The sequence below is a fragment of the Psittacula echo genome, assembly GCF_963264785.1.
Source record: "Psittacula echo genome assembly, chromosome: 11".
NCBI classification, from domain to species: domain Eukaryota; kingdom Metazoa; phylum Chordata; class Aves; order Psittaciformes; family Psittacidae; genus Psittacula; species Psittacula echo.
Window position 1 is genome coordinate 9,419,797 of NC_137746.1, and position 25,399 is coordinate 9,445,195.

The following is a 25,399-nucleotide window of genomic DNA, read 5'->3' on the forward strand; positions in this document are numbered from 1 at the left end:
GCGGGGGGGGGAGGGTGTTTACATCCGGGGCAGCGCAGCTGTTGCGAGGAGACGGCGCCATGGAGGCGGCGGACAGGAAGGTTGGACCGGGACCGACCGCGTGGGGGGCCCGGTGGGGCCTGCACCCTCCCGGGCCGTCCTCACCCCGTGTCTACCCCACAGAGGCAGCGGGAGGAGGCGGCGGACACGTCCGACCTGTCCGGGGAGGAGGATGAGGACTACGTGCCCTACGTGCCCGTCAAGCAGCGGAAGCAGCAGATGGTAACCGGGCCCGGCGCTGGCGGAGAAGGGCTCCGAGTGTCCCCCCTCACCCCAGCGCGGGGTTCTCACTCGGTCTCGACCCACTTCCTTCTAGCTGCAGAAGCTGCTGCAGATGCGGCGGAAGGTGGTGTCGGAGGAAGAGCAGCGGGACAGCGGGAGCGAGCAGCGGGGTGACGAGGATGACATCCCCCTGGGGCCGCAGTCCAACATCAGCCTCCTGGACCAGCACCAGCACCTCAAGGAGAAGGCAGAAGGTAGGGGAGCAGCTGGTAGCTGGGCTGGGTGGCTTCCAGAGGGGAGTGAAACCTCTTGACCATTGCCCTGACTCTCTCCCCTCCCCAGCTCGAAAGGAGTCAGCCAAGGAAAAGCAGCTGAAGGAAGAAGAGAAGATCCTGGAGAGCGTGGCGGAGGGCCGAGGTGAGTGGTGGGAGCTCTAAGAGCTGTCAGGGCTGCAGCAGGGACATTACCTGCCTTGCAACACTCAGGGATGTTTATACCCAGGAGTGGGACAGGAGATCACAACAGAACCCCTCGGTCAGCATCTGACTGCCTGGCTTAGCCTTGCTCTGGCAGGCCAGAATGCAGCACTTGTTGTTCCAGTGCCCAAGGGGCTTTCAGGGACGCTGCTTTCCCTCCTCTGTCTCCAGATGTGGTCTTTGCCCGAGTAGCTCAGTGCTGAGATTAAGTGCATCTGGAGATGGAAAGTTTACACTGACCCCATCTGCTTTTTTCTTGCAGCTTTGATGTCAGTGAAGGAGATGGCCAAGGGCATCACCTATGATGATCCAATTAAAACCAGGTGTGTTTCAGAGTACAGAGGTTGTCTTTCTGAAACCACTGCCTCCTGGCAGCTGAAGAGAACCAGCAGCCATACAGCCTCACAGGCAGAGCACTGGTTTGCAGCCACTGGCTTTTCTCTTGCTCTACTGTCTGGCTTCTTACTGCTGAGTGTAAGATCAAAGGCTGTTGAGTCACTTTGGATGTTGTTTTATGGACAGTAAGGTTTGTTAAAGCACAGTTATGTTAAACTTGAAGACTTGAGGTAGATCTTCAGATCTTGGAGGTGACTAAGCTACAGGAAGAGACTGGGGGAGGCTACAAAGCCAGTGCTGCTTGAGGCAGTGTCGCAGAGATGTATCCAAAAGATTTTGGCATGTTCCATCCGTAGGCTGTTCTCAGCTGCTAGCTTGGCACTTTCTACTGAGACTTTGGGGAAACGTTTCGTGTGTGGAACTGCCTTGGATCAGCTCCTGCCCTCCTCGGGGTTACTTGTTTTCCTTGGTGGGATGTTGGAACTCAACCCCTGGGCTACAGGCTCTGGAGCCTCAGTCCCATTCTGCACCATGACTTTCCTCTGTTGCCCTCACAGCTGGAGAGCACCTCGTTACATCCTAGCCATGTCGGAGGCCCGGCATGACCGCGTGCGCAAGAAATACCACATCCTGGTGGAGGGGGAAGGGATCCCACCCCCCATCAAGAGCTTCAAGGAGATGAAGTTCCCAGCAGGTGGGCTGGGAGAAGCTCCAGACAGGGCAGGGGGAAGCTTTGTGCTGGGAAATGCACATCAGTGAGTGAAGCTGTTGAATGGAGAGGGACTCTTCATCAGGGACTGTAGCGATAGGACAAGGGATAATGGGTTTAAACTTATACAGAGGAAGTTCAGGTTAGATAGAAGGAAGAAGTTCTTTACTGTGAGGGTGGTGAGGCACTGGAACAGGTTACCCAAAGAAGTGGTAAAATGCTCTATCCCTGGTGGTGTTCAAGGCCAGGTTGGACAGAGCCTTGGGTGACATGGTCTAGTGTGAGGTGCCCATGGCAAGAGGTTGGAACTGGATGATCTTAAGGTCCCTTCCAGCCCAATCCAGTCTGTTATTCTATGTTTAATGTTTGATGATACTGGGGTCGCAGCTTGAATTCCCAGCAGCGGCTGTGTTGCTTGGCTTTTCCCCAAGGGGTTTTGGTTGCTGGTGCAAGAGCTGCTGCTGGGACACGAGGAGGGAAAGAAGGGGAAGACTTCATGTAACAAACGTGCATGTCCCTGTTCTGTCACAGCTATACTGAGGGGACTGAAGAAAAAGGGAATTCAGCAGCCGACACCCATACAGATCCAAGGCATCCCCACCATGTGAGTGTTCTGCCTGTCCCAGAGTGGGGAGCAGTGTGAGCTGGGAGCTCTTCCCTGGCAGATGCACCCTGTCACCTTGCTTGAGCCCCAGAGGTTTGAGATGTTCTGTGATGCTGCTTCTCACCTTTGGTCTTATTTCTCTGCTAGCCTCTCGGGAAGGGATATGATTGGCATTGCCTTCACTGGCTCTGGGAAAACCTTGGTGTTCACCCTCCCAGTGATCATGTTCTGCCTGGAGCAGGAGAAGAGGCTGCCCTTCTCCAAGCGAGAGGGACCCTACGGACTCATCATCTGTCCCTCGGTGAGTGTCAGCAGTGCGGTGACAAGCAGGAGGAAGCTTTGATTGACATTCAGTGGCAATCTCTGATCCTCCCTGTACGGAGGTGCAGGAATGAGTGAGTTGTGTCTCTGCAGCGGGAGCTGGCCCGGCAGACCCATGGCATCATCGAGTACTACTGTCGCCTGCTGCAGGAGGACGGGCTGTCCCCGCTGCGCTGTGCCCTCTGCATCGGGGGCATGTCTGTCAAGGAGCAGATGGAGACGATTAAACAGTAAGACCTAGAGAGGTTTGTGGGGTTGGAGCTGTGCTCTGTTTCCTGGCAGGGGACTATGGGGTGACACTCTAGCTAGATTGCTTCAGGGAAGTGTTAGGGCAAAAGTGATGTGCCACATTCCCTATGTGTCCTGCATGGGGCCCCCAAGTGCCTGACCATGGCCTTCTCTTGTGTCACAGTGGTGTACACATGATGGTGGCAACCCCTGGCCGCCTGATGGACCTGCTGCAGAAGAAGATGGTGAGCCTGGACATCTGCCGTTACTTGGCCTTGGATGAGGCTGACAGGATGATTGATATGGGCTTTGAGGGGGACATCCGTACCATCTTCTCCTACTTCAAGGTGCTGAGCTGGCCTGATACCAGCACCCTGAAGCTCAGTCCCCAAACCCATTTGGTTGGGTGAGTGCTAAATCCTTGCCCGCACTGTGTTGCCCATGCAGGGCCAGCGGCAAACTCTCCTCTTCAGTGCCACAATGCCCAAGAAGATCCAGAACTTTGCCAAGAGTGCCCTGGTGAAGCCCATCACCATTAATGTGGGACGAGCGGGTGCTGCCAGCCTGGATGTTGTGCAGGTGAGGTAGCTGGGTGCTCCCCCAGACTGTGTGGGAGGCCAACAATATCTGTGAGGGCACTTGATGTCTCTCCCTGTCAGGGAGCCGGGGTTCATAGAATCACAGTCTGCTTTGGGTTGGAAGGGACCTTTAGATCATCCAGTTCTAACCCCTTGCCATGGGCAGGGACACCTTCCACTAGACCAGGTTGCTCCAAGTCCGTCCAGCCTGGCCTTGAACACTGCCAGGGATGGGGCAGCCACAGCTTCTCTGAGCAACCCGTGCCAGGGCCTCAGCCCCCTCATAGTGAAGAACTTCTTCCTAATATCTAATCTAAATCCACCCTCTTTCAGTTTAAAGCCATCCCCCCTTGTCCTATCACCACTTGCTCTTATAAAAAGAACCCTCCTTCCCAACAGGTTAAGGGATACCAAACAATAGCAGTTCCCTTGCTGCCTGACTCACCCCTGTGCTTGTTCTTAGGAGGTGGAGTATGTGAAAGAGGAGGCCAAGATGGTGTACCTCCTCGAGTGCCTGCAGAAGACCCCACCACCAGTGAGTAGTGCACTCTGACTGCTCTGACAGCATGGGCACAGCTGCAACAGTGGCACAGGTGGAACTGGCAGTGGGGATGTAGGGGCATGTCGTGGGCATGATGCTGCAGGACTCTGCCATGTGGGGGTTGGCATGTGAGTGAGCTGTGCTCCACATGTAGCAGGTCCTGAGCCCAGAGCTGTTGTGTATTCCCCTCAGCAAAAGGGAATGGGTTTCTGGGAGGTTGTGCTGGTGTCAAGTGGCTTTTCCATGATGTCTGTGCTGCTGCAGGTGCTGATCTTTGCAGAGAAGAAGGCGGATGTTGATGCAATCCATGAGTACCTGCTGCTCAAGGGTGTGGAAGCTGTGGCCATCCATGGAGGGAAAGGTTGGTGAGAGTGTTGGGCAAGCCCAGGTTGTGGTGTGCCCTGCCTGGGGTTGTGTGTGGCCATGGGAGGTACCCGTGTGAAGCAGTTTGTGATGGTCTGAGGAAGGGCTTTGAGGTTAGTGGTTGCTGATAGGTAGTTCTGGGAGCTCTCCCCTTGCTGATGTTCTCTGCTGGGCCTTTGCAGATCAAGAAGAACGGACAAAAGCTGTTGAGGCCTTCCGAGATGGGAAGAAGGATGTCCTGGTTGCTACTGACGTCGCTTCCAAGGGCCTGGATTTCCCAGCCATCCAGCATGTCATCAACTATGACATGCCGGAGGAGATAGAGAACTACGGTGGGGACTGGAACCATGGAGGGTGCAGTGGAGTGGGTACAGAGGCCAGCAGGGCTCTGTGCTTGTCTCTGCAGCAGCTGGGGGCAGGGGTAGTCTGTCACATTACATTCACCCAGGCCCAATCTTGTCTCTTTCTCCACAGTTCACCGCATCGGGCGTACAGGCCGTTCAGGCAACACTGGCATTGCCACCACCTTCATCAACAAGGCCTGTGGTGAGAAATGGGGGGGGGCGCGGGGCTGCGATTGTGAGGGGCAGCTGGGTGCTGGAGCTGCCTATGCCTCGTCGGGGTGTTCTGAGCAGGCAGGGACAAGGCATGATGGCCTGTGGAGGGGAGATGGTGATGTGAGGCAGTGCCCCCACGCCTGCCTGGGCTGTGTCTGATCTGTTCCTCTGCCCCTAGATGAGTCGGTGCTGATGGACCTGAAGGCCCTGTTGCTGGAGGCAAAGCAGAAAGTGCCGCCTGTGCTCCAGGTGCTGCACTGTGGGGATGAGACCATGCTGGACATCGAAGGTGAGAGACTCCAGGCTGGCTGAGGGACCTGTGCTGCAGGCAGGACCCCACCTCCCAGGCCATTCCTGCTGCCTTGGGGCTGTCATTGCCTGCCCTGCTGTGGCCCCTCTGCTCTGTTCTGGGCGGGAGGGCCGCTCTGCTGGCATGGGACACCTCCCCTTGACCTTGTCCCTCCTGTTGCAGGCGAGCGGGGCTGTGCCTTCTGCGGTGGCCTGGGCCATCGCATCACCGACTGCCCCAAGCTGGAGGCGATGCAGACCAAGCAAGTCAGCAACATTGGCCGCAAGGACTACCTGGCTCACAGCTCTATGGACTTCTAGCCTGGGGAGCACCCTTCCCAGTGCCCCACTGTGTAGGCCTTGGCTTCCACTCAGCCTTAGTGCCCCAGCTGCCCCCTTGCCTTTCCTGAGCCCAGGGGCCTGTCCTGCTCTGCTGTGGCTCCTTTTCCAGATAGTTGGTCAGCTCAGCCTGACAAAGCTCCTGCCCCCGGAGGAGCGGTGGAGCTGTGCTGCAACAGCCCATGACATCATTGTTGGATTAAGTCAGCCTTACCTCAGCAATGTTGGGCAAGCAGGTAGCGGTGCCTGAGGGGAGGAAGAAGCCCCAGGAGGGGTAACTGGTCTGTGGCTGGCTGCCTGCTACCTCTGCAAGCCCTTGCAGTGCCATGGCCAGTGTTTTACCTCTCTCTTCCCCAAAGCCCCTCTATTTCTCCAGGAACATCCCCGGTTTTGGGGCATTCTCAGCTCGTGGCTGTTCCATGCCCCTCAAACATGCTCTGATGCACCCAGGGTAAGGCAGAGCTTGCCCTGATCCTGCTGGGTGGTCTCTGTGGTGTTTCCTGTGCTCTGCCTGCATGCGTTCTGCCCCACTGCCCTTCTGCGAAGGGGAGGGCAGACAGATAGACACCTCCTGTGGCCCAGCCTCTGCCCCTCATCCCACACACCAAAAAGGGGAAGTTGCTGAGAGAAGGAAGTCTGCCCCATGCAGTAGTTTCAGCTGCAGCAGTCACATTTTCTCCACTGCCAGCAGCCCAAGTCCCCAGTCCTTGCACGGGGTGCCAGGGCGGTGCTGGGCCCATGGAGAGACCGGTGAAGGATGGGATCCTCTATGTGCAGCACTGCAAATTTGGAAAGGTAAAGAGTGGATTGGGGGCTGGGTACAGGGCTTGCCCTGGTCTGTCTTGATGCCAGGCCTGGAGCTGGGCCCTCGGTAGCCTGGGAAGGGGGACTGGAGCCAGACCCCTCAGAGCTGCCTTGGGGGATCCCAGGGCACTGCAGTCCCAAGAGCAGGGCTCGTCCTGTGGCCGAGGGGACTCACACTACATGCAGGGTCCCTCTTCTTGCTTGGTCACCGCGTGATTGGCAATGAAACAATAAACGTGTGTCACCGAGGCGCAGCCAGCGTGTGTGTGGGAGTGGGGCACCAGGGCAGCGCGTGGGATGGGCCTCTGTGCGCAGCCCTCCATCAGCCTGGTCCTGGTGGGACACTGCCATTCGTGGGGCACCTGTTGTGGCTTGGCCTGCTGCTCTGGGCCTTTGGGGTGGGCACCAAGTGCTGCAGCCCTCTTGATTTGGGATGGGTGATATGGTGGGAGTCCCTGCAGGGACAAGCCAGCTCCAGAGAGGTGTGAGATGGGTGTTAGTGAAGCAGGTCCATCAGTGGCATCCTCTCTTCCATGGCAGGGCAGCCATGCCTCTGGGGGTGTCAGTGGATGTGCTGGGCTGCAGCCCTGCTGCTGAGCAATAGCTCACCCTGGAAGTGAAGTGAGCAGGCCCTGTGTGTGTGGGACTGGTGCCCTGCTGTGTAGGAGGCAGGGGGCTGGCAGTGGTGGGTATTTTGGATGCTTGGCCACTCTGGTTTGTGCAGGGCGGAGGCTCTGATGTGGAGGCACGCGCCCCCTCCATCCCATGACAGGCTAGGAAGGTGCTGGTGCTGCAGAGCCTCCCCTGGGAGGAAGCGGGCTGCAGGGCCCGGCCCTGCTCCACAGATGTGAAGCTGCCAGCAGGAGCCTCAGCAGCTCAAAATGGCTTTAATTTGCATCAGGGTCTGTCCTGAGCACAGCTCCGAGCTCAGCTGCAGCGGCAGCAGGCCGGCACTTGCAGCAGGGAACAAAGAGCAGGACCTGGTGCTCGGGAGCGAGCGTGACTCACGCAACGAGCCAGGCTCTCCTCACCCCAGCCTGGGGACTGCCCTGCCCCTCAGTGCTGGGGGCCTGCACTGGCCCTGGCTCGCTGGGACCCCCATGTGCCCCCTCCTGCCCCTTTCCACCTTCCCGAGCACTGCTGGCCCCACATGGAATGGAGCACTGTGAGAACACAGCAGGCAGCTCGTTGCTGACTTGTTTTTCCCTGCCCATGCCCTTCCCGTGCCCCAGAGGTCCTGGAGGAAGATGCGAGCCCAGCTCTTTGCTGCCAGCGCCTCTGGCGTGGCCCGCATGGAGAAGTTCGACGTGCGGGATGACGGCACAGCGCTGGAGAAGCCTGCGCTGCGGCAGTGTGCCCGCCGTGTGATCCGCCTCTCTGACTGTGTCTCCGTGGGCCCAGTGGGCACAGAGAGCTGCCCCAAAGCCACCGCCGCCTTCTACCTCACCACCACAGAGAAGAGCTACGTGCTGGCGGCTGAGCAGAGGGATGAGTGGATCACCCAGCTCTGCCAGCTGGCCTTCCAGGTACCACCATGGGGTCCAGTATAGCTGGGACCTCTTGTGCTGCTCCTGGCTTGAGTGACATGGGAGTTCTGGGTTGTATCGCAAGCAAGGGGTGCTTGTGCTCCTGCAATCCAGGGGCCATGCTCACATCATTCTGTTTCAGGGGACAAAGGAGATGACACAGAGGAATGCCAGGACCCAGCCCAGCCCCTCTGTTCCCATGGAGGAGAACGTCCTCTACTCCTCCTGGCAGGACCGTATGTACAGGAGTGGTGGATAGGGCTGGGGTGGGCTCCAGCTCAGTGCTGTGGTGCTGACCCCTGCCTTGCTCTGCTCCTGTAGTGACTGAATTCCTGGTGCTGGTGGTCTGGACGGATGCGGCTGCTCGCTGTGGCCTGCATGGGCACTACCTGCTCTCAGTCCTTCCCCAGAGCCTGATGCTGAAAGACCTGCAGTCCCGCCAGCCCCTGCTCACCTGGCCCTACCCCTTCCTCCGCAAGTTTGGCCAGGATCAGGTGGGTGTCCCTCTTCCCTCCCTGGGGCTGCTGGCTTCTCAGGGTGGATGCTAGCTCCTCACCCTGTCCTCTGATCCCACAGACTGTCTTCTCCTTCGAGGCTGGCCGCCGCAGTGACTCTGGTGAAGGCACCTTCACCTTCAGCACCCCACGGGCCCCGGAACTCTGCCGCGCTGTTGCCACTGCCATCGCCTGCCAGCAGCAGGGCAAGGACACCCCAGACCCCCGGCTCTTCTGTGCCACAGACCCCCAGCTTTCTGCACAGGGCCTCGAGCCCCAGTCCTGGAGCCCTGGGGCTGAGGAGCCCCAGCCCAGCCCCACCCTTGGGGGGGCACAGCCCCCATCCCAGGCCCCTGCCAGCCTCCTCCACTTCTCCGCTGCTGAGCCAGAGGGCACAGGCCCCATCATCTATGCCTCCATCGCACGGGGCCAGCAGCAGCCCCTCTTTGCAGCACGGCGGCCGAGCTGCAGTGAGGCCTGGGCTCCGGGGAAGCCACCCCCTGAGCATCTCTACGAGAACATCTTCACTGCGGAGCCGGGTCCAGCTAGGGCCGAGGAAGAGCAAGAAGGGCGGTGGGAGCTGGAGTGCCGGCAGGCCCCCGAGGGCCACAGCAGCGAGGCGACCCCCCTCTACGACAACCGGGCCGCCCTGACCCAGCTCCCGCGGGGCAGCCCCCAGCAACCTGAGCAGCGCTGGGGCGGCGGAGGGCAAGAGGCGCTGTCGGGGCGTGCCGGGCACAAGCCGCAAGGCACCCTCCGGGCCAGGCTGGTGCGGCTGCTGAGCCGGGAGACCCCCGGCCCGCGGGACTGGGCCTGATCCCGGTCTGGATGAAGTTCGCTGGCGCAGAGCGGTGAATAAACAGCCAGGGCCGGACTCGGTGCTGCGGGGTCGGTGCAGCGGGAACAGGGTGGGGGGCAGCCCGCAGCCCCCCGCCAGGGGGAGCCGCTGTGCCCGCCCCGGCAGGCAGGCGCGCGTGGTGATTGGCCAAGCCGTCCGCCGGCTCCGCCTCCCCTTCGCCGCTATATAGTGCAGGGCCGGGCCGAGCGGGGGCGGTGCCCGAGTTCGAGTCCCGCGGCCGCAGGTTTCCTCCGTTCCCCGCTGCGGCGCCGCCCGCCCCGCCGGGGGCCCGCCCGGCCGCGGGTGAGTGAGTGCGGCAGGGCTGGGGTCCGAGTGCTCTGCTGGGGGAGTGAGGTCATAAGGGGTGCGGGGCTGAGGCCTGGGTCTGGGGGCAGGCGCGCTTGGTTGGGGTCGGGCCCATGTGGGGCAGGGTCGGGGGCCCCGACCTCGGGAAGGGGGCTCTGTGGGCCGGGATGGGGAGGGGTTCGCCGTGGGGCGGGCTGCGGAGCGGGGCTCCGGGGGCAGGGTTGGCGGCCCGGCCCGGCGGTTCCTCCGGAGCTGGAGGGATGCCCATCCTGGAGCTGATGGGGACCCCGGCCCAGCCCCGAGGGGAGATAGGGGCTGCCTGCCCGGTCCCGGCGCCTCGGCGGGGCTTTCGCGGTGCCGGGCGCCGAGAATGCCTGACACGCAGCTTCCCCCGGCCCTCCCGAGCGGGGAGCGGGCTGGTGTCGTCTTACACGCCTTATATAGCCCGCACCGGGCCGGCAGAGCGGGGCACGCTGGCCCCCAGCCCTGCGGCCTCCGCCGCCGCCCGGCCGTCCGGTGGGGGGGGCGGGGAGGGCGTGGGTTCCTCTGACCCGGGCTGGCAGCGGCAGGAGGAGGGTGCCGGGGAGCCCGTTCAGGTGAGGGGTGTCCGGAGGCCGCGGCTGGCTGGGCCCTGGCCGGCTGACAGCTGTCAGTGTGGCCCTGGCAGGCAGCGCAGCGCCGGGATTCCCTCCCGCCGAGCCCCGGCTCTGAGCTCAAAGATGGACTCGCTCCCAGGTAGCGTGTACTGAACCAGCTGCCGGAGCGCTGTTCTGCCAGGCGCCTCGGGTGGCGTCCCGCAGCTCCTGTGCTGCCACTGCTCATCCACGCAGCAAAACCACTTCTGGTTCCCATCCTTCCCTCCCTGCTCCCGCTTCTCCGTGGTCTGAAACGGTCTTGGCTTTCAGCAGCGTGAGTTTCTGGGATGCTGCAAGGGATAACACATGCCAGGTTTGGGCGAGGGAGGGCAAAGCCACCCGGTGTTCCACTGTGACTGGCAGCGGGGCTATGCCTTACTCTTTACACTAGTCAGCATTAGTCTTGGCTCTGACACTGCTGGAGGAGATGCTGATAGATTTGGGGTGCGTCTCTAACCACAGTGTAGGATGGTCAGGTTGGAAATGTGACCTGTCTCCTGTCCTGTTGTGTCAGGCGCCAGGCCCCCTCCTTGCCTGCTCTCCGTGCGTTTTTCCTGTGTATCCTAACGCCAGGCTCACACCCTCTTCCCTTGCAGAGATGGGTGACATGGAGTCCTACAAGGTGATGCTGAATGGACCGGCGCCCTGGGGCTTCAGGCTGCAGGGAGGGAAGGATTTCAGCATGCCGCTCTCCATCTCCAGGGTAAGAGAAGCCAAGACGGGTGATACCCACCCTTCCTCCTGCCTCAGGGGCTGGGAAGCCATGGTGACTGCATCCAGGTGGCTGAGGCAGAGATATGTGGGAGATGTAGATGAGTTGGGGCCCTGGGAATGCTGCATCCTGCCCTGCTTGGCTCCATGTAGCCTCCTTGGTGCCTTATCAGCTGCAGTCTGGCTCGGGGGTGTTCCGGGCAGAGATGTGAAATGCTGCATGGCCTCTGCAGAGTCATTCCGCTGCTTGGGGGGGCCGGGGAGGCCCCTTCCTGAGCTTGCCCACCACAGGGGGGAGGGGAGCTGCTCTCACGTCTCTGAGCTGTGGGGCCAATGTTCCGGTCTGCGCTCCAGTGCTGGGCTCAGCGCCCCAGGACCCAGCTTGTGCCCTTCTGCCCCCCTGTTGTGTGCTTCCCAGCTCCGCACCTGAGCTGGCCCCTGAAATGGGCAGGGAGGGGAGGAAGCCTGTGCTGGTGCCTGCACTGAGATATGGCTCCCTTCACAAAACCAGCCAATTTCTGCAGCGTGAGCGAGAGCCGCTGTGCTGCTGGTCGTGGCTGAGGAACCTGGTGTGAGCTGCTCCCACTGTGATGCTCACCCAAGCCATGTCTGGCTCCTGGCTGTGTGTGTGTCCATGTCCCTGGTCAGCCTGGTCCCCGGTCAGCCTGGTCCCCAGGGTGGGTGCTGGCCAGGGCTCTGGCCACGCAATTGCCTTATAAGCATTGGAATGTGACTGCATCGCCTGTGCCGCTGACGCTGGGGCTGCTGGCACGATGCTGCTTTTGCAAGGACCGCGTCGCTCGTGGCACCGAGCGCTGCATGGGGCCTGCCCCTGGCACGAGCCTGGCACCGTGTGTCTGTCCCAGAGAGCGCGGGTCTCTGCAGCACCCCACACGGACCCTGAGAGCTCTGTGCAAGGCTGGAGCTGCCAGTGCCGCTGCCCCGGGGCCTGCGAGTCAATGCTGAGCACAGAGACGGCTTCAGCGGGTTTATGCGCTAAAAAATGTTTCCCTTGGCTGTGAGCCAGGGCTTAACAAAGGGTCTGGTTGGACGGAGGAGCCTCGGGTGGAGGAGCCTCCCAGGGCAGGGGCCTCGCAACATCCCCGCTGTTCAAGCAGTGCAGCACTGCCCTCGGGGCTTGGGCAGTGCTGCTGTCCTGGGCAGGGCAGGCAGGAGTAGTGAGGATGTTCCAGGGGATGTAGACAGCTTTGGCTGTGCTGTGTGGAGAGTCATGAGCCCTGTCTTATGGGAAGGGGTGACCCTGCACCCCAGAGGTATCCCCAGCCCTAAAGCTCCTGCCCAGAGCACGCTGCTGTCCTTGGCCACTGCTTCCCTTGAGCAGGGGGCAGGCTGCCCTGCCAGGCCTGGGGCTGCTGGAGCAGGCTGGAAGGAAGCATCCTGCCCTGGCTTTGAGGGCTGCAGTGAGTTCCTGCTCTGCGGGGCAGGGGAACACACGGGGAAAGCAGCACTAGTGTGTGCTTTGGCTCTTGGCTGTGTCCATCACCATGGCACTGCTGAGTGAGCTGCGAGGCTTCTTCAGCTCGGTGGTCACATAAAGGAGGTGCTACCCTGGTCCTCTGCATGTTCTTGCATGGTAAGGGGCTCTGCTAGGGTCCTGATATCTTGGCTATGCAGGCTGCAAGAGCCTGCAAGGTCCTGAGCTGCTTGTAGTGGAGCCAGGGTAAGGGCTGGTGTCTGGGGGCCTGGATGCTGTGCGGAGGGGAGACCCTTGGTGCTGCTAGCAGGACAGTGCTGGGGGATGCTTCCTTGGCCCCAGTGCGGGTGCCCCACTCCCCTCAGTGCTGTGTGAGGCTCTGTCTGGGTGCCCAAGCCAAGGGCACCTCACTGGGTGCAGTGGTGGAGGCACTGGGGAACAAAAGGCTGGCTGGGTGGAGGGGGAGGAAGGAAGCCCTGGAGGCAGGAGGGCTGGCACTGCCATGGCTCCTGCCTGAGCTGGCACCTGCCGAAGGGGTTTCCTGGCGCGTGGAGCGGGAAGGGCAGCGTGGCGGTGCCGGCCAGGCTGGGCGTGGTGCGTGATGCAGGCTGTGAGCTCTCCTCTTCCCATGCAGCCATGTGAAAACCTCTCCCAGATCCCGCTCCTGCTTCCAAACCTACACAGTCACCTCATGCCTTCCCCAGCCCTCCAGGGCAGCAAGCCGGGGCTTGCAGCGGTGCGGCCAGGAGCCGGCCGGCGCCACTTCATGCCCAGGGCACCCTGTGGTGCTGGGCAGGAGGAGAGGGTACTGGGAGGTACAGGGACACAGGAGGAGGTACCCGTGTCCCGCTGGGGTGGCAGTGGGATGAAGGTAGTGCCAGGCTGCATCCATCCTGGTTGTGGGGTTTGGGCTCATGGGGAGGACCAGCGCTGACATGGGGAAGGGGAGCACAGCTCTGGGATGAGCTGGGCCCTGCGCATGGGCAAGGAGGAGCTGGGGCTCGTCTCAGGGTTTTCTCAGCCCTCTGACAGCGCTGGGAATCTGGCTCGCTCCTTTTATGTTCATGTTGAACAGGACTTGAGGAAATATTTGGTCCGGGTCCAAGCGCCTCAAGTTCTTCTGTGCTGGAGGAGCAGGAATGGCTGCAGCCTACCCATGTCTGTCTGTCTGTCAGTGCCTGCGAGCTGTGTGCGGTGCTCGGGGCCCTGCTCACCTTCCGCTGTGCATCCCCGGTGGGAGTGGAGGGCAGCCTCTGCTTCCCAGCACGGAGCTGACGCAGCGCCATGCCACAGAGCCATGCTGGGGACAAGGCGCATCCCCGGTGCAGGGGAACCCATGGCCCTGCTCCCGGCTGCCCCCGCGGGGTGAGGCCTCAGGGAGCCGTGTGGGTCGGGGTTGGTGTCTCCCTGCCCCCGGGAGTGCTCCCGCTGTGGGAATGAGGTAACGTCTGCACCAGGAGGGAATGGGATGGGTGCCTGGGGGCTGCCTCCCCTGTCCCACCGCTCGTCCCGGGCGATGAGCTGGATGGGCCTGTGGTTTGCAGCCAGGCGTGGGCTGTCCAGCGGGTCCTGACTCACTGCGCTCGCTTCCCACCACTGGGATGGCTCCGAGGGGTGGCCGGGGCTGAGCCAGCACCTCCTCTGCCGTTCGGTGTCATGGGGACTGGGCCCCGGGGTGCTGGCATGGCCCCAGCTGTGCCAGAGGGCAGGGTGGGCAGTGCTGAGTGGAGGGGCAGAGGCTGCTCCGGGCCAGTGAGCTGGGAAATGGGGGTGATGTGTGGGTCTCTGCTTCCCCCTCATTAGGCTTGTATGGGTGTCGTTAGCTGGGATCCAGCAGATCCCTGCTGCCATGAGGACAGGGGTGTCCCTGTGCTCCCACATCAGCTGTCCTGGCTCTCCTTGATTCTGTCTGTCTTTCAGCTGACACCGGGCGGGAAGGCAGCGCAGGCCGGTGTGGGAGTGGGCGACTGGGTGCTGTACATCGATGGGGAGAGCACCAGCTCCATGACACACATCGAGGCCCAGAACAGGATCCGTGCCTGTGGGGACAGGCTCAGCCTCACACTAAGCAGGTGGGATTTGTGGGTCCTTGCGTGGATGGAGCAAAACGCTCTGCTCGGTGCCATCTCCCGGCATCACTGCTTCTTGCTCAGAGCCTGGCAGCCGCTGGATGAGTCCAAGGGCTCTGCTTGGCTGGATGAGGCTTGGCCTGGCCGCCAGCCCTCTCCTGTGAGCCATAGGGCAATGTCAGCAGTCCATGGCTCCCCTTGGGTGAGGGCTGCATCCTTGGGGTACCAGTGTCCCAGTGGTGGCTGGGCCGGTTCCAGTACCTGCCTCCTCATCTTCTCTCTTGCAGAGCCCAGAACCACATGGGGAAGCCGCAGAAGGTACGTGTTGCTCCTAGTGCTGCAGAGGTACCTCAGCCTGATTTCAGGGGAGGGGAATCATCTCTGAGTGTAGATGGATAAATGGACTTTGGTCCTGGGGTCTGCAGGCTTTTGGGGGGACTGGGGTGTGTTTGGAGGGCTGGAAAACTCCCCACTGGAGGAGCAGCCCTGACTGCTGTACTGCAGGGGATCGGAGGGAACAGGGTCTGTCCAGCGGACACCCAGGCCATGGCTGCTGCCTGCCTGTGCCCCTGCCAGTGCTGGGGGTGAGCAGGGAGACAAAGGCCAACACAGGGGAGGAGGCCAGGCAGTTGCTCATGGCCTTAAGGCCCTATGTTTGCCAGCACTGGGCAGTGCCCTGGCACAGGGAGCAGAGCTGGGGCCGGTGACCGGTGACTCCTGGATGGAAGCCACCTGCATGCATTCAGATTCATGCTGCGGGGCAGTTTGGATTGGTGTGTGCATGCTCTGCCCCGCTGCGTGCAGCAGCGAGTGTCTGGGCACTTACTAATTCTCCAACAACCCTCAGGCTTGTGACCTGCAGAGCGAGGTGCCAGCCTAGCAGAGCCCGGTATCCTGCGGTGCACATGCTGTCCGGCTTCCCTGCCTGCTGCGCTGCCTGGTGCTTTGCATGCTGCTTGACGTGTGAGCCCGTGTCTGTGTGTTTTGTCTCGCTCAGGACTCACTCCCCTGCTCTGAACCCCTGAAATATAACTTCGCTCCCAGCACCGCCCTCAACAAAACAGCCCGGCCCTTCGGAGCAGGCTCGCCTCCGAACCCACGGCCTGGGCTGGTGACGAAACCCGTGACGTACGTGCCCCTGGCGCCTGCCTGCACCCCCCAGCACAACGGGTACGTTGCTGTCTGTCCTGCTCCCCAAGGATCGGGGGGACCCCACTGCCCGGCCCTGCTGCGCCTTGCATGCCAGGCCCCAGGGATGGTAGTGGGTAACAGTGCCCATGCTGGGGGCCCCCGGTGGCTGGTGCTGAGGTAGCACAGCAGGACTGTCACACACAGCCGGACTGTCACACACAGCCGTGCACATGCTGATCCCTCGCTCAGGGATGTGTCAGGCCTGTGGGTTGTCCTGCAGGGCACGGCATGGTGGTTGCAGCAGGACATTCACTGGCATCTGTGGCAGCACGGAAGCGGCGGCTGCGTTGTGGCCACCAGCCAGTGCTTGCCCCGGGATGTCCTGCTGGTCCCATGGCTGCCAGGACAGGCTGGGCACAGTGAAGCCATTGCACCCCACGCAGCTCTGTCTTCACCCTGCTTGCAGGGAAGAAGCTCCTGGCTTTCCAGGCTGCCCACCTGTGTGGCTGGCAGCTGCCGGTCCCGGCCCCTCCTGCCCAGAGCTGCTGTGGTGCCCTGAAACAAGGCAATGGGGGGATGCAGCCCTGGCTGCCCTGGGCACCCAGGTCTGTTTCGGGAGGCTGAGGGAGGCATGGTTTGATCTGCTGGTGTCTGCCCCTGTGCCCCAGTGTGCTCCCAGCCCTGGGCAAGCTGGACATGAGTCTTGGGGTAGGGGAACTGGTGCAGGCCATAGGTGAACTCTGAGAACTTCTCGGGTGCTGCGGGTCTAATTTCTCTTTCCTTTTTCTTTCTTTCTCTCCTCCCTTTCTCTTTCCCTCTCCCCTACAGGTGCTGAGCCTTGACAAGTCAGTAAGCCTTTTGCCTGCTCTTTCTATCCTCCCTGCATGCCTCTTCCCTGCTATTGCCATCCCAGGGACAGGCAGCATGTGCTGCTCTGCCCATGGCGTGTGTCACTCCTGGCAGTTTGCTGCCCCTAGCCTGAAGGGCAAGCACTGCCTGTCTGCTGGGGCCCTGGAGTGTTCTCATGCACGGTCCCTTTCCTCCTCCCCAAGACATGTCTTAGTTGGGCAAGGGCTGTCAGCTGTGCTGGGTACCATGCCCAGGGCCAAGCAGGCATCACTGCCATGGACACCATATGTGTTCATTGAGCTCTCATGCAGCTGCCCTGCCAGTGATTTATTTACCTTGGCTTATTCTTGCCCTGTCCTTTCCACTGCTGACCCGTGGGACCATTCTTACAATGCCAGGAATGCTGGTCAGTTCTCAATGGTCCCTCCTGACATGGAGAAGGAGTAGGGGGTGTGGGGAGCAGGCAATGTGTGGTGTCTCAGGTACTAATGTGCTGCAGTTCTGGCCTGGGGAAGGTGCGGGGCAGCCCCAGGGAGATGATGCCGTGAGGATCTGTCAGATTTGACAGACCACTCTGTCACTCACAGGCAGCCCCTGGAGCCCCCCAGCACCCCTGTATATGACCCCGTGAAGTTGCGGCTGATAGAGGATGCTGAGAGCTGGCAGCCCCGCTGTGGGACCTCCCAGTCGCGCTCCTTCCTCAAACTGGCCCGGCTGACAGGCACTGATGGATGTAAGTTCCCTCAGGGGCTGGCGCTGGCAGCCTGGGGGTGCTCGGCTTTGCCAGGGCCACTGCAGCCAGATTGATGACCTGGTGTATTGTGGCACCGAGTGTTGGCTTAGGCCCTGTGTGGCCACTATGAGCCAGTGGGAGCTGCCGAGGGCTCTGTGTGTGCTCACGGTGGTGCCACTGGGCTGGGGCCATGCTGTGCCCCATGCCCGGGCAGGGCTGTGTGTTGGGGCAGGAGGACAGCAGGAGGAGTGGGCGGTTTTCCTGCCTTTCCTTTTCCTTCCTGCTGTGCCTGGTCCTCAGTGGCCGCAGACTGACTCTGTCTCCTCCTTTCTCTCTTGCTGTGCCCAGTGGAGGATCATGAGGATGAGCTTGTTAAAGAGCCCAGGTAAGGGGAGTGTGCACCAGAGTAGCAGCAGGAGCCTTGATGGTGCCACTCAGGGCTGAGCCCACCCGGCTGGTTTGCACTCACTGCTTGCAGTGACCCTGGGGAAGCTCTTTGTCCTGTTGTTGTTTCTTCTGTCTTGTCGTCTGGCTCCATCCTCACGTTCCATCTCTGTTCTCTAGCTTTTCCTAAGCTGGGCTCTTGATGGAGCTGCAGAGCCTGCCCTGCACTCGCCACACGATGGCAGGATGGGCACCAGCAGTGCTCAGCCACCGATTTGAACGTCACCTCGGCAGGGTCCTGCCTGCGCACCCACCTGCAGGGCTGGCTGTCCTCCAGCACAGTGTGCCAGGCAGGACCCTTGGGCACTGCTGGCACTGAGCTGGGGAGGCTGAGCTGCGCAGTTGCTTCTTGAGCAAATGAGATCTGGAGGAGGCTGGTGGCACTGGCAACACCTTGCTGAGGGGTTGAGAGGTGCTGGGAAGTAGCTGGACCTGGGGCACAATATCCTGTGGGGTTGTGAGACAGATGGGGGTGAGCATCACCAGTGTCCCTGTGGAGCTGGGGGTGGCCAGGAATGAATGCTGCTGGCTTCTCTGTTGGGCTGGGGTTGTGTATGGGAGGGATGCATTGAGCCATGGCTCAGTCACTGAGTGCTGTGCCGCTGGTTTTCTGATGCCACAGGGATGCCTGTGAGTCTGGCTGGGGCAAAAGGGGCTGTGGTGTGTGCTGGTGGTGAGGGTCTGGAGAAGGTATTAGTGTGTGTGAGAGCAATTTTGAGATCACTGCCGTGTGCCCAAGCAGGGTCCATGCACGGTGCCGGCTGAGCGCCTGCCTCTGTCACTCGCAGGCAGCCCCTGCAGCTGCTGGAGCCCCCCAGCATCCCTGTGTGTGACCCTGGGAAGTTGCGGCTTGTAGAGGACTCTGAGAGCTGGCAGCCCCGCACCGGGACCTCCCAGTCCCGCTCCTTCCGCAAACTGGCCCAGCTGACGGGCACTGACAGCAGTGAGTTCACACAGGACCCAGCGCTGGCTGCCTGAGGGTGCTGGGCTTTGCTGGGGCAGCTGGAGCCCAGCAGAGGCTGCATCGATTCACCGGTGTGTTTGTTGCCTGTGGCCCCAAGTGGCCCCTGAGCCAATGGGAGCTGCCTGGGGCTGTGTGAGGGCTCCTTATGGTGCCGCGGGGCTGTGTGTTGGGGCAGGAGGGCGGTGGGCGGAGGTGTCAGTTTTTCGCCTTTTCCTTTTCCTTCCTGCTGTGCCTGGTCCTCAGTGGCCGCAGACTGACTCTGTCTCCTCCTTTCTCTCCTGCTGTGCCCAGTGGAGGATCATGAGGATGAGCTTGTTAAAGAGCCCAGGTAAGGGGAGCATGTGTCAGCGCAGCAGCAGGAGCCACCATGGTGCCCACTTGGGGCTGAGCCCACCCGGCTGGTTTGCACTCACTGCTTGCAGTGACTCTGGGGAAGCTCTTTGTCCTGTTGCTGGTTTTCTCTTTCATCCTCCTCTGTTCTCTTCCTCTCCCAGAGCTGCACTGTTGGCAGAGCCATGTGACAGGCACTGCCAGCATTCACTCATTGCTCTGACCATCACCTTGGGAGGGTCCTGCCCAGGCACCCGCCTGCCTGCCAGGCTGTACCCAGCCAGACTTTCCGTGTGCTGGGCAGGGCCCTTGGGCGCTGCTGGCACTGAGCTGGGGAGGTTGAGCTGCACCAAGGAGGATGTAATGGGTAGGGACAGCTGGTGGCACTGGCAACACCTTGCTGGGGGCGTTGGGAGGTGCTAGACGCATGCCTGGGGCACAGAGTCCTATAGGGCTGCAGGTGGCTGCAAGGCTGGTCATGAGTGAGTGCTGATGGCACCTTTGTGGGGCTGCAGGTGCATAGGGAGGGATGCACTGAGCTGTAGGTCAACCCCTGACTATGGTACCGTGGGTTTTTTGATGCCACAGGGATGCCCGTGGGTCTGGCTGGGGCACAGGGCAGCAGCGGTAAGTGCCAGGATGCAGCAGGAGGGTTGGCATCTGCGAGGGTTATTTCGGCATCTCTGCCCTGTGCCTAAGCAGGGTCCATGCACGGTGCCGGCTGAGCGCCTGCCTCTATCACTCGCAGGCAGCCCCCGCAGCTGCTGGAGCCCCCCAGCATCCCTGTGTGTGACCCTGGGAAGCTACGGCAGGTAGAGAACACTGAGAGCTGGCAGCCCCGCTCTGGGACCTCCCAGTCTCGCTCCTTCCGCAAACTGGCCCAGCTGACGGGCTCTGACAGCAGTGAGTTCACACAGGACCCGGCGCTGGCTGCCTGGGGGTGCTGGGCTTTGCTGGGGCAGCTGGAGCCTGATACAGGCTGTTGTGAGGTCTGGCACCGGTGTGTTGGTTTAGGCCACGTGTTGCCCCTGTGGGCTGGGTGGGAATTGCCCAGGGCTGTCTCACAGTGGTTGGGCTGGGGCCGTGCTCTGCCCCGTGCCCGCGCAAGGCTGGGTGTTGGGCCAGGAGGGCGGCGGGAGGAGAGGGCGGTTTTCTGCCTTTCCTTTTCCTTCCTGCTGTGCCTGGTCCTCAGTGGCCGCAGACTGACTTTGTTTCCTGCTGTGCTCAGTGGAGGATCATGAGGATGCACTTGTTAAAGAGCCCAGGTAAGGGGAGTGTGCACCAGGGTAGCAGCAGGAGCCATTCACTCCTGTAAGCCACTCACTGCTTGCAGTGACTGCGGAAGCTCTTTGCCCTGTGGTTGTTTCTTCTCTCCTGTCCTCCTGCTCCATCCTCACGTTCTGTCTCTGTTCTCTCACTCTCCCAAAGCTGAGCTGTTGTTGGAGTTGCAGAGCCCGCCCTGCAGTCGCCACACGATGGCACGATGGGTCCCTCCAGAGCTCAAACACTGATCTGACCTTCCCCGCGGGAGGGTCCTGCCCAGGCACCCGCCTGCCGGTCTGGCTTCTCCAATGGGGATGTCCTTAGAGTGTGTTCTCCCTGTGCTGGGTGTGCTGGGCAGGACCCTTGGGCACTGCTGGCACTGAGCTGGGAAGGCTGAGCTGCACCACGGTGTCCTGAACATAATGAGTAGGGGCAGCTGGTGGCACTGGCAACACCTTGGTTTTGGGAGGTGCTAGACCCATGCCTGGTGCACAGCGTCCTGTGCAGAGCTGCAGGGGGCTACAGGGCTGGTCATGAGTGAGTGCTGATGGCATCTCTGTGGGGCTTGTGCCTCTGTGGGGCTGGGGATGCATATGGGAGGGATGCACTGAGCCGTGTGTCAACCACTGACTGTTGTACCGCCGTTGTTTTTAATGCCGCAGGGAAACCCATGGGGCTGGCTGGGGCACAGGGGAGATGTGGTGGTAAGTGCCAAGGTCTGGCAAAGGGCTTGGTGTCTCTGAAGGCACTTTCGGGATCACTGCCCCGTGCTGCAGTGCCGGGCAGGGGCTGTGCATGGTGCCGGCTGAGCACCTGCCTCTGTCACTCGCAGGCAGCCCCCAGAGCCGCTGGACCCCCCCAGAAGCCCCGTTTGTGACCCTGGGAAGTTGCGGCTGATGGAGGATGCTGAGGACTGGCAGCCCCGCACCGGGACCTCCCAGTCCCGCTCCTTCCGCAAACTGGCCCGGCTGACAGGCACTGACGGATGTAAGTTCCCTCAGGGCCCAGCGGTGATGGCTGCCTGGGGGTGCTGGGTTTTGCTGGGACAGAGAGTGCCTGGCAGAGGCTGTGGGGTGATGTGGCACCGGGGCTTTGGTTGTGGCCCCATGTGGCCACTATGAGCCAGTGGGAGCTGCACAGGGCTCTGTGTGTGCTTGTGGTGGTGTCACTGGGCTGGGGCCGTGCTCTGCCCCATGCCCGGGCAGGGCTGTGTGTTGGGGCAGGAAGATGGTGGGAGGAGAGGGCGGTTTTCCTGCCTTTCCTTTTCCTTCCTGCTGTGCCTGGTCCTCAGTGGCCCCAGACTGACTCTGTCTCCTCCTTTCTCTCCTGCTGTGCTCAGTGGAGGATCATGAGGATGTGTTTGTTAAAAAACCCAGGTAAGGGGAGTGTGCAGGGTGGCTGCAGGAGCTGTGGGGCTGCGTGTCCCAGACAGGACCTGCTGGGTCCTGCTGGCACCAAGATGGGGATGCCAAACTGTGCCATGATGCCCCAGACACAGCGGGTCTGATGTGGCTTGTGGCACTGTTAAAACCTCACTGGGGTGGTTGTGATGTTCAGGCAGCACCTTTACATGGGGTGTAACATCCTGTGAGCCTGGTGTGGGGCTGTGGGGTGGTTGGGCAGAGCTGGCTGAGTTTCACCTGCTTCTCCCTGTGTGAGGACAGAGAAGGGAGCTGGGGCTCTGTTAAGGGGTGCCGTGTGCTGTTCTTTGCCCCATGCAGCCGGGCAGGGGTGATGCACAGTGCCCCTGTTCTCCCTTCCCCTCTCTGTGATGCCTCCTGCCCTGGCGCTGTGACCACTGGGTCCCAGCTGTGTCCGGTTTGCTCTGCTGCAAATAAATGTTCCTGGTTTTGGAGCCGTCTCCTTGTCTTTGCCCTGGAGAGGCACAGAGCCACTGGCTCTGCCTCTGTCCATGTCCCGTCTCTCAGCTGGGTTGTGCCTGTCTGGCCCTGCCTTGCCCTGCCTGCTCCCCAGCCCAGTGCTGGCAGCCTGGGGGAACACAGGCCTTGTTCCTCCTATGACCAGCCTGGCCCCGCGTAGCTGGCAGGGATGGCAGAGCCCTGCCTGTCCCCAGCTATGCCAGAGCTGGGCCCTGGTGCTCCCCACTCCGTGTCAGGTCCAAGTCCCTCTTCACCCTGATGGGGCTTGGGGTGACTGTCATGTGTGAGTGGGAAGCCAGGGTCTGTGGTCCCTTGGGTTCCTGGTCAGTCTGGAGCAGCCCAGAGCTGGTGTGAGACCCCAGCAGGCCTGTGCTCCCTCTCATTGCTCCCCAGAGCACCACAATGGGTGCCAGAGACCCGGGGGGTGCTGTGTCTTCACAGGGCTGAAGATGCTTGGCTTGGTACCCATCATCACCAGACCAGCTGCTGGCTGGGCACGTGGGCTTGGCCGGCTCCTGCCTGCTTGTTGGGGTGGGGGAGTCCTGCTTGCACACACACAGGCCCATTGGGCAGTGTGGTAGAGTGGAGCAGGCTGAGTTAACTGCTTGTTCTGTAGCCAGGTCTCCGTGCCGGACCCATCCCCGGGAGCAGGGATGAAGACTGAGCCAGGACTGGGTGAGCAAAATGTTTCCTGTGGTCTCGGGATGAGTGGGATGTGGGTGCTGGGGGATGCTGCTTGCTTATCTATGAATGCTGGGGGTGGGCTGCTGAGGGATCAGGAGCACTGTCCTGGAAACCTGTGTGTGCAGCCCCCAGGACCCCCACTGCCACCCCTGGCCCTGCCACCCGCCCTCCCTGGGCTGTGGACCCCTCGTTTGCGGAGCGCTATGCCCCAGACAAGACAAGCACAGTGGTGAGCAAGCACAGCCAGCCGGCCACACCGACCCCCATGCAGAACCGCAGCTCCATCGTGCAGGCAGCACAGCAAGCTCCCGAGGGGCCTGGCCGCACACCGCTCTGCTACAAGTGCAACAAGGTCATCAGGTGAGCTCTGGTCACCAGCACTAACACAGCAGCATCCTTGGTCCCGGCATGGCTGACGTGGCTCTGTCCTGCTACAGGGGACGCTACCTGGTGGCGCTGGGACATTATTACCATCCGGAGGAGTTCACCTGCTGCCAGTGCAGGAAGGTGCTGGATGAGGGCGGCTTCTTTGAGGAGAAAGGCTCCATCTTCTGCCCCAAGTGCTATGACACACGCTACGCACCCAGCTGCGCCAAGTGCAAGAAGAAGATCACAGGGGTGAGTATCCCTCAGTCTGCACCACACCTCCCGTCTTTACTTCCTGCTCACCTATGGGCTCCTTCCCTTCCCATGCTGATCCCATCCCATGGGATCCCTTGTCCCTTTCTGCCTTGGATGGGACTCCCCATGGCACAGGGTGGTCCTGCCCCTGGCTGATGGTTTCCTCTCCAGGAGGTCATGCATGCACTGAAGATGACCTGGCATGTGCAGTGCTTCACGTGTGCCGCCTGCAAAACTCCCATCCGCAACCGTGCCTTCTACATGGAGGAGGGACAGCCCTACTGTGAGAGAGGTAGGACCTGGGGACCCTATGTGTCACGCTACAATGGCACTGGGGCACCATCAATGCTCAGCAGCTGCCCACAGCAGTGAGGGTGAGCTGTCCTGCACTGCAGGGCTCCCTTGGACCACAGGGAACACAGGGACCCCACTCACGCAGCCCTGAGCCCTCCATCCCGGTCCTCCCGGGATGCTCCTGGGGGTAGTGCCATTGCTCCCGTGTTGCCATGGTGATGACGCAGGATGTACATCAAAGGCGAGTGCTGCATCCTGGGAGATGAGGTTTGCCTCCTCCGTGCACCCGAGGCCACCCTGAACAGCACAGGCATCTCTCCCGGGTGTCTCAGTCATCATTGCCCTGGGGCTGGCAGCAAGTTGTCCCCAGGCTGTGACTGTGGGATCCTGGCTGTGCAGCAGCCCTGCTCCCCTGGCTGAGGGGGTGCAGTGCCGGGGAGCACTGACCTGGGCTCTGCCTCTGCTCACAGACTATGAGAAGATGTTTGGCACAAAGTGCCGTGGCTGCGACTTCAAGATTGATGCTGGGGACCGGTTCCTGGAGGCGCTGGGGTTCAGCTGGCATGACACTTGCTTCGTCTGTGCGGTGAGCCATGTGCCTTCCTCCCAAGCTGCTGGTGGGGCTGTGCCTCTCCCTGGCCCTATGCTGGTGGCTCAGAACCCTGCCTCCTGCCATCTGCGCCACACCAGTGCTGAGCTCTGGGCTATGGGGGGAAGCCAGGGGCTGTTTCATCCCCCCTGACCTGACTTCCTGTGCTCTCTCTCCTCCCCAGATCTGCCAGACCAACCTGGAAGGGAAGACATTCTACTCCAAGAAGGACAAGCCGCTCTGCAAGAGCCACGCTTTCTCCCACGTGTGAGGGGCGGGAGTTCATCTGTGCCCACGCGTGCCCCTGGCCCTGCATGCTCCTCTCCACCCCACCCCTGCTGCCCCCAGGGAGCCAGGCTGGGCCATCACCCTTTCCCCTTGCTCCTGCCTCTTTCCTGGCAGCTCCTGGCCCGGCTCCAGCCCAAGGCAGTGCTGAGTCCAGAGCCCCTTATAGTTGTGTCTCCTGACTGGCCCTAGGAGCCCTGGGATAGGGATGCTGCATGGATCCCCTACCCCCCAGCCATGCTGTGTGGTGGTTGTGGTCGTGCTGAGGCTGGAGCTGGGGAGGGTCTGGCATAGCAGAGCTGTTCTTTGCTTGGCTGGGGCCCTGCTGCCTGGCAGCTCAGTGCTGGGGCAGGGATGCTCCGAGCACATCGCTGAGCGGGTGAGGACCAGTGCCCTGCCACACTCTCCCCCATCTTCCCTGCTGTGTGCTCAGTGTGTGGGGCTGGAGCCCTGGCCCCACTCTTACGGGCTCCTGCCTGCAGCAACCTCCTGACCACCCCACACACTGCTGTGGTGGCTTCCTGCCTACCCCAGCTCTGTGCCAGGGGTCTCTGCCTTACATCCCCCCCCCCAACCTAGGCCCACAGCTCCCCTGCGGCTGGCATGTGGCAGCACCCCCACTGTGGCTGTGCCAGGGTGCAGGGCATGGCTTCCCACCAAAGAGCGTTCTGCCACTGCTGTCTTGGGCCTGTGAATGCCTTTCCCAACCCCACGCTCTCCAGTCGGGTTGCTGCTGATGTAGCCACGGTGCTTTTAGTGCCTTTAATAAACACTTCTCTGCAAGTGCTGCCTGTCTCAAGGCCTGCGGTTTCACCAAACGAGGTGCAGCCCGTTGGGAAGGTCACGGTCAGCCCTTGCCCTGTTCCCGCCCTGGGCCTGACTCAGCTCCTTCCAGCTTTCCAGGGAAAATCCT

General features: G+C 61.5%; 2 protein-coding genes across 7 annotated transcripts; both read left to right on the forward strand.

Annotated features, from left to right (window-relative positions):
- The first annotated feature begins 36 nt into the window (after positions 1-36).
- Positions 37-6,308, forward strand: DDX41 (DEAD-box helicase 41). Its single transcript, XM_080627053.1, has 17 exons — positions 37-80; positions 163-261; positions 356-515; positions 604-678; positions 1,000-1,060; positions 1,631-1,767; positions 2,314-2,386; positions 2,534-2,687; positions 2,801-2,937; positions 3,120-3,282; positions 3,383-3,514; positions 3,977-4,048; positions 4,319-4,415; positions 4,600-4,749; positions 4,892-4,963; positions 5,153-5,263; positions 5,447-6,308. The coding sequence occupies exons 1-17, from the start codon at positions 60-62 to the stop codon at positions 5,581-5,583; spliced, it is 1,851 nt and encodes a 616-aa protein (XP_080483179.1). The 5' UTR covers positions 37-59; the 3' UTR covers positions 5,584-6,308.
- On the forward strand, positions 6,272-24,619 carry LOC308225862 (PDZ and LIM domain protein 7). 6 transcript variants are annotated; one of them, XM_080627059.1, is made up of 16 exons: positions 9,293-9,566; positions 10,801-10,907; positions 14,271-14,422; positions 14,707-14,737; positions 15,417-15,589; positions 18,365-18,519; positions 18,832-18,868; positions 19,459-19,497; positions 19,619-19,773; positions 21,473-21,509; positions 22,630-22,688; positions 22,823-23,057; positions 23,135-23,315; positions 23,490-23,610; positions 24,083-24,198; positions 24,386-24,619. In XM_080627059.1, exons 2-16 carry the CDS (start codon positions 10,803-10,805, stop codon positions 24,470-24,472), a joined length of 1,683 nt encoding a protein of 560 aa, XP_080483185.1. In that variant the 5' UTR covers positions 9,293-9,566; positions 10,801-10,802; the 3' UTR covers positions 24,473-24,619. The 6 variants fall into 6 exon arrangements, with proteins under 6 accessions (XP_080483180.1, XP_080483183.1, XP_080483182.1 ...); XM_080627057.1 differs by lacking the exons at positions 9,293-9,566; positions 18,365-18,519; positions 18,832-18,868; ... (1 more) ...; positions 19,619-19,773; positions 21,473-21,509 and adding an exon at positions 8,337-8,425; XM_080627056.1 differs by lacking the exons at positions 9,293-9,566; positions 18,365-18,519; positions 18,832-18,868; ... (1 more) ...; positions 19,619-19,773; positions 21,473-21,509 and adding an exon at positions 9,159-9,276.
- Positions 24,620-25,399: the final 780 nt, after the last annotated feature.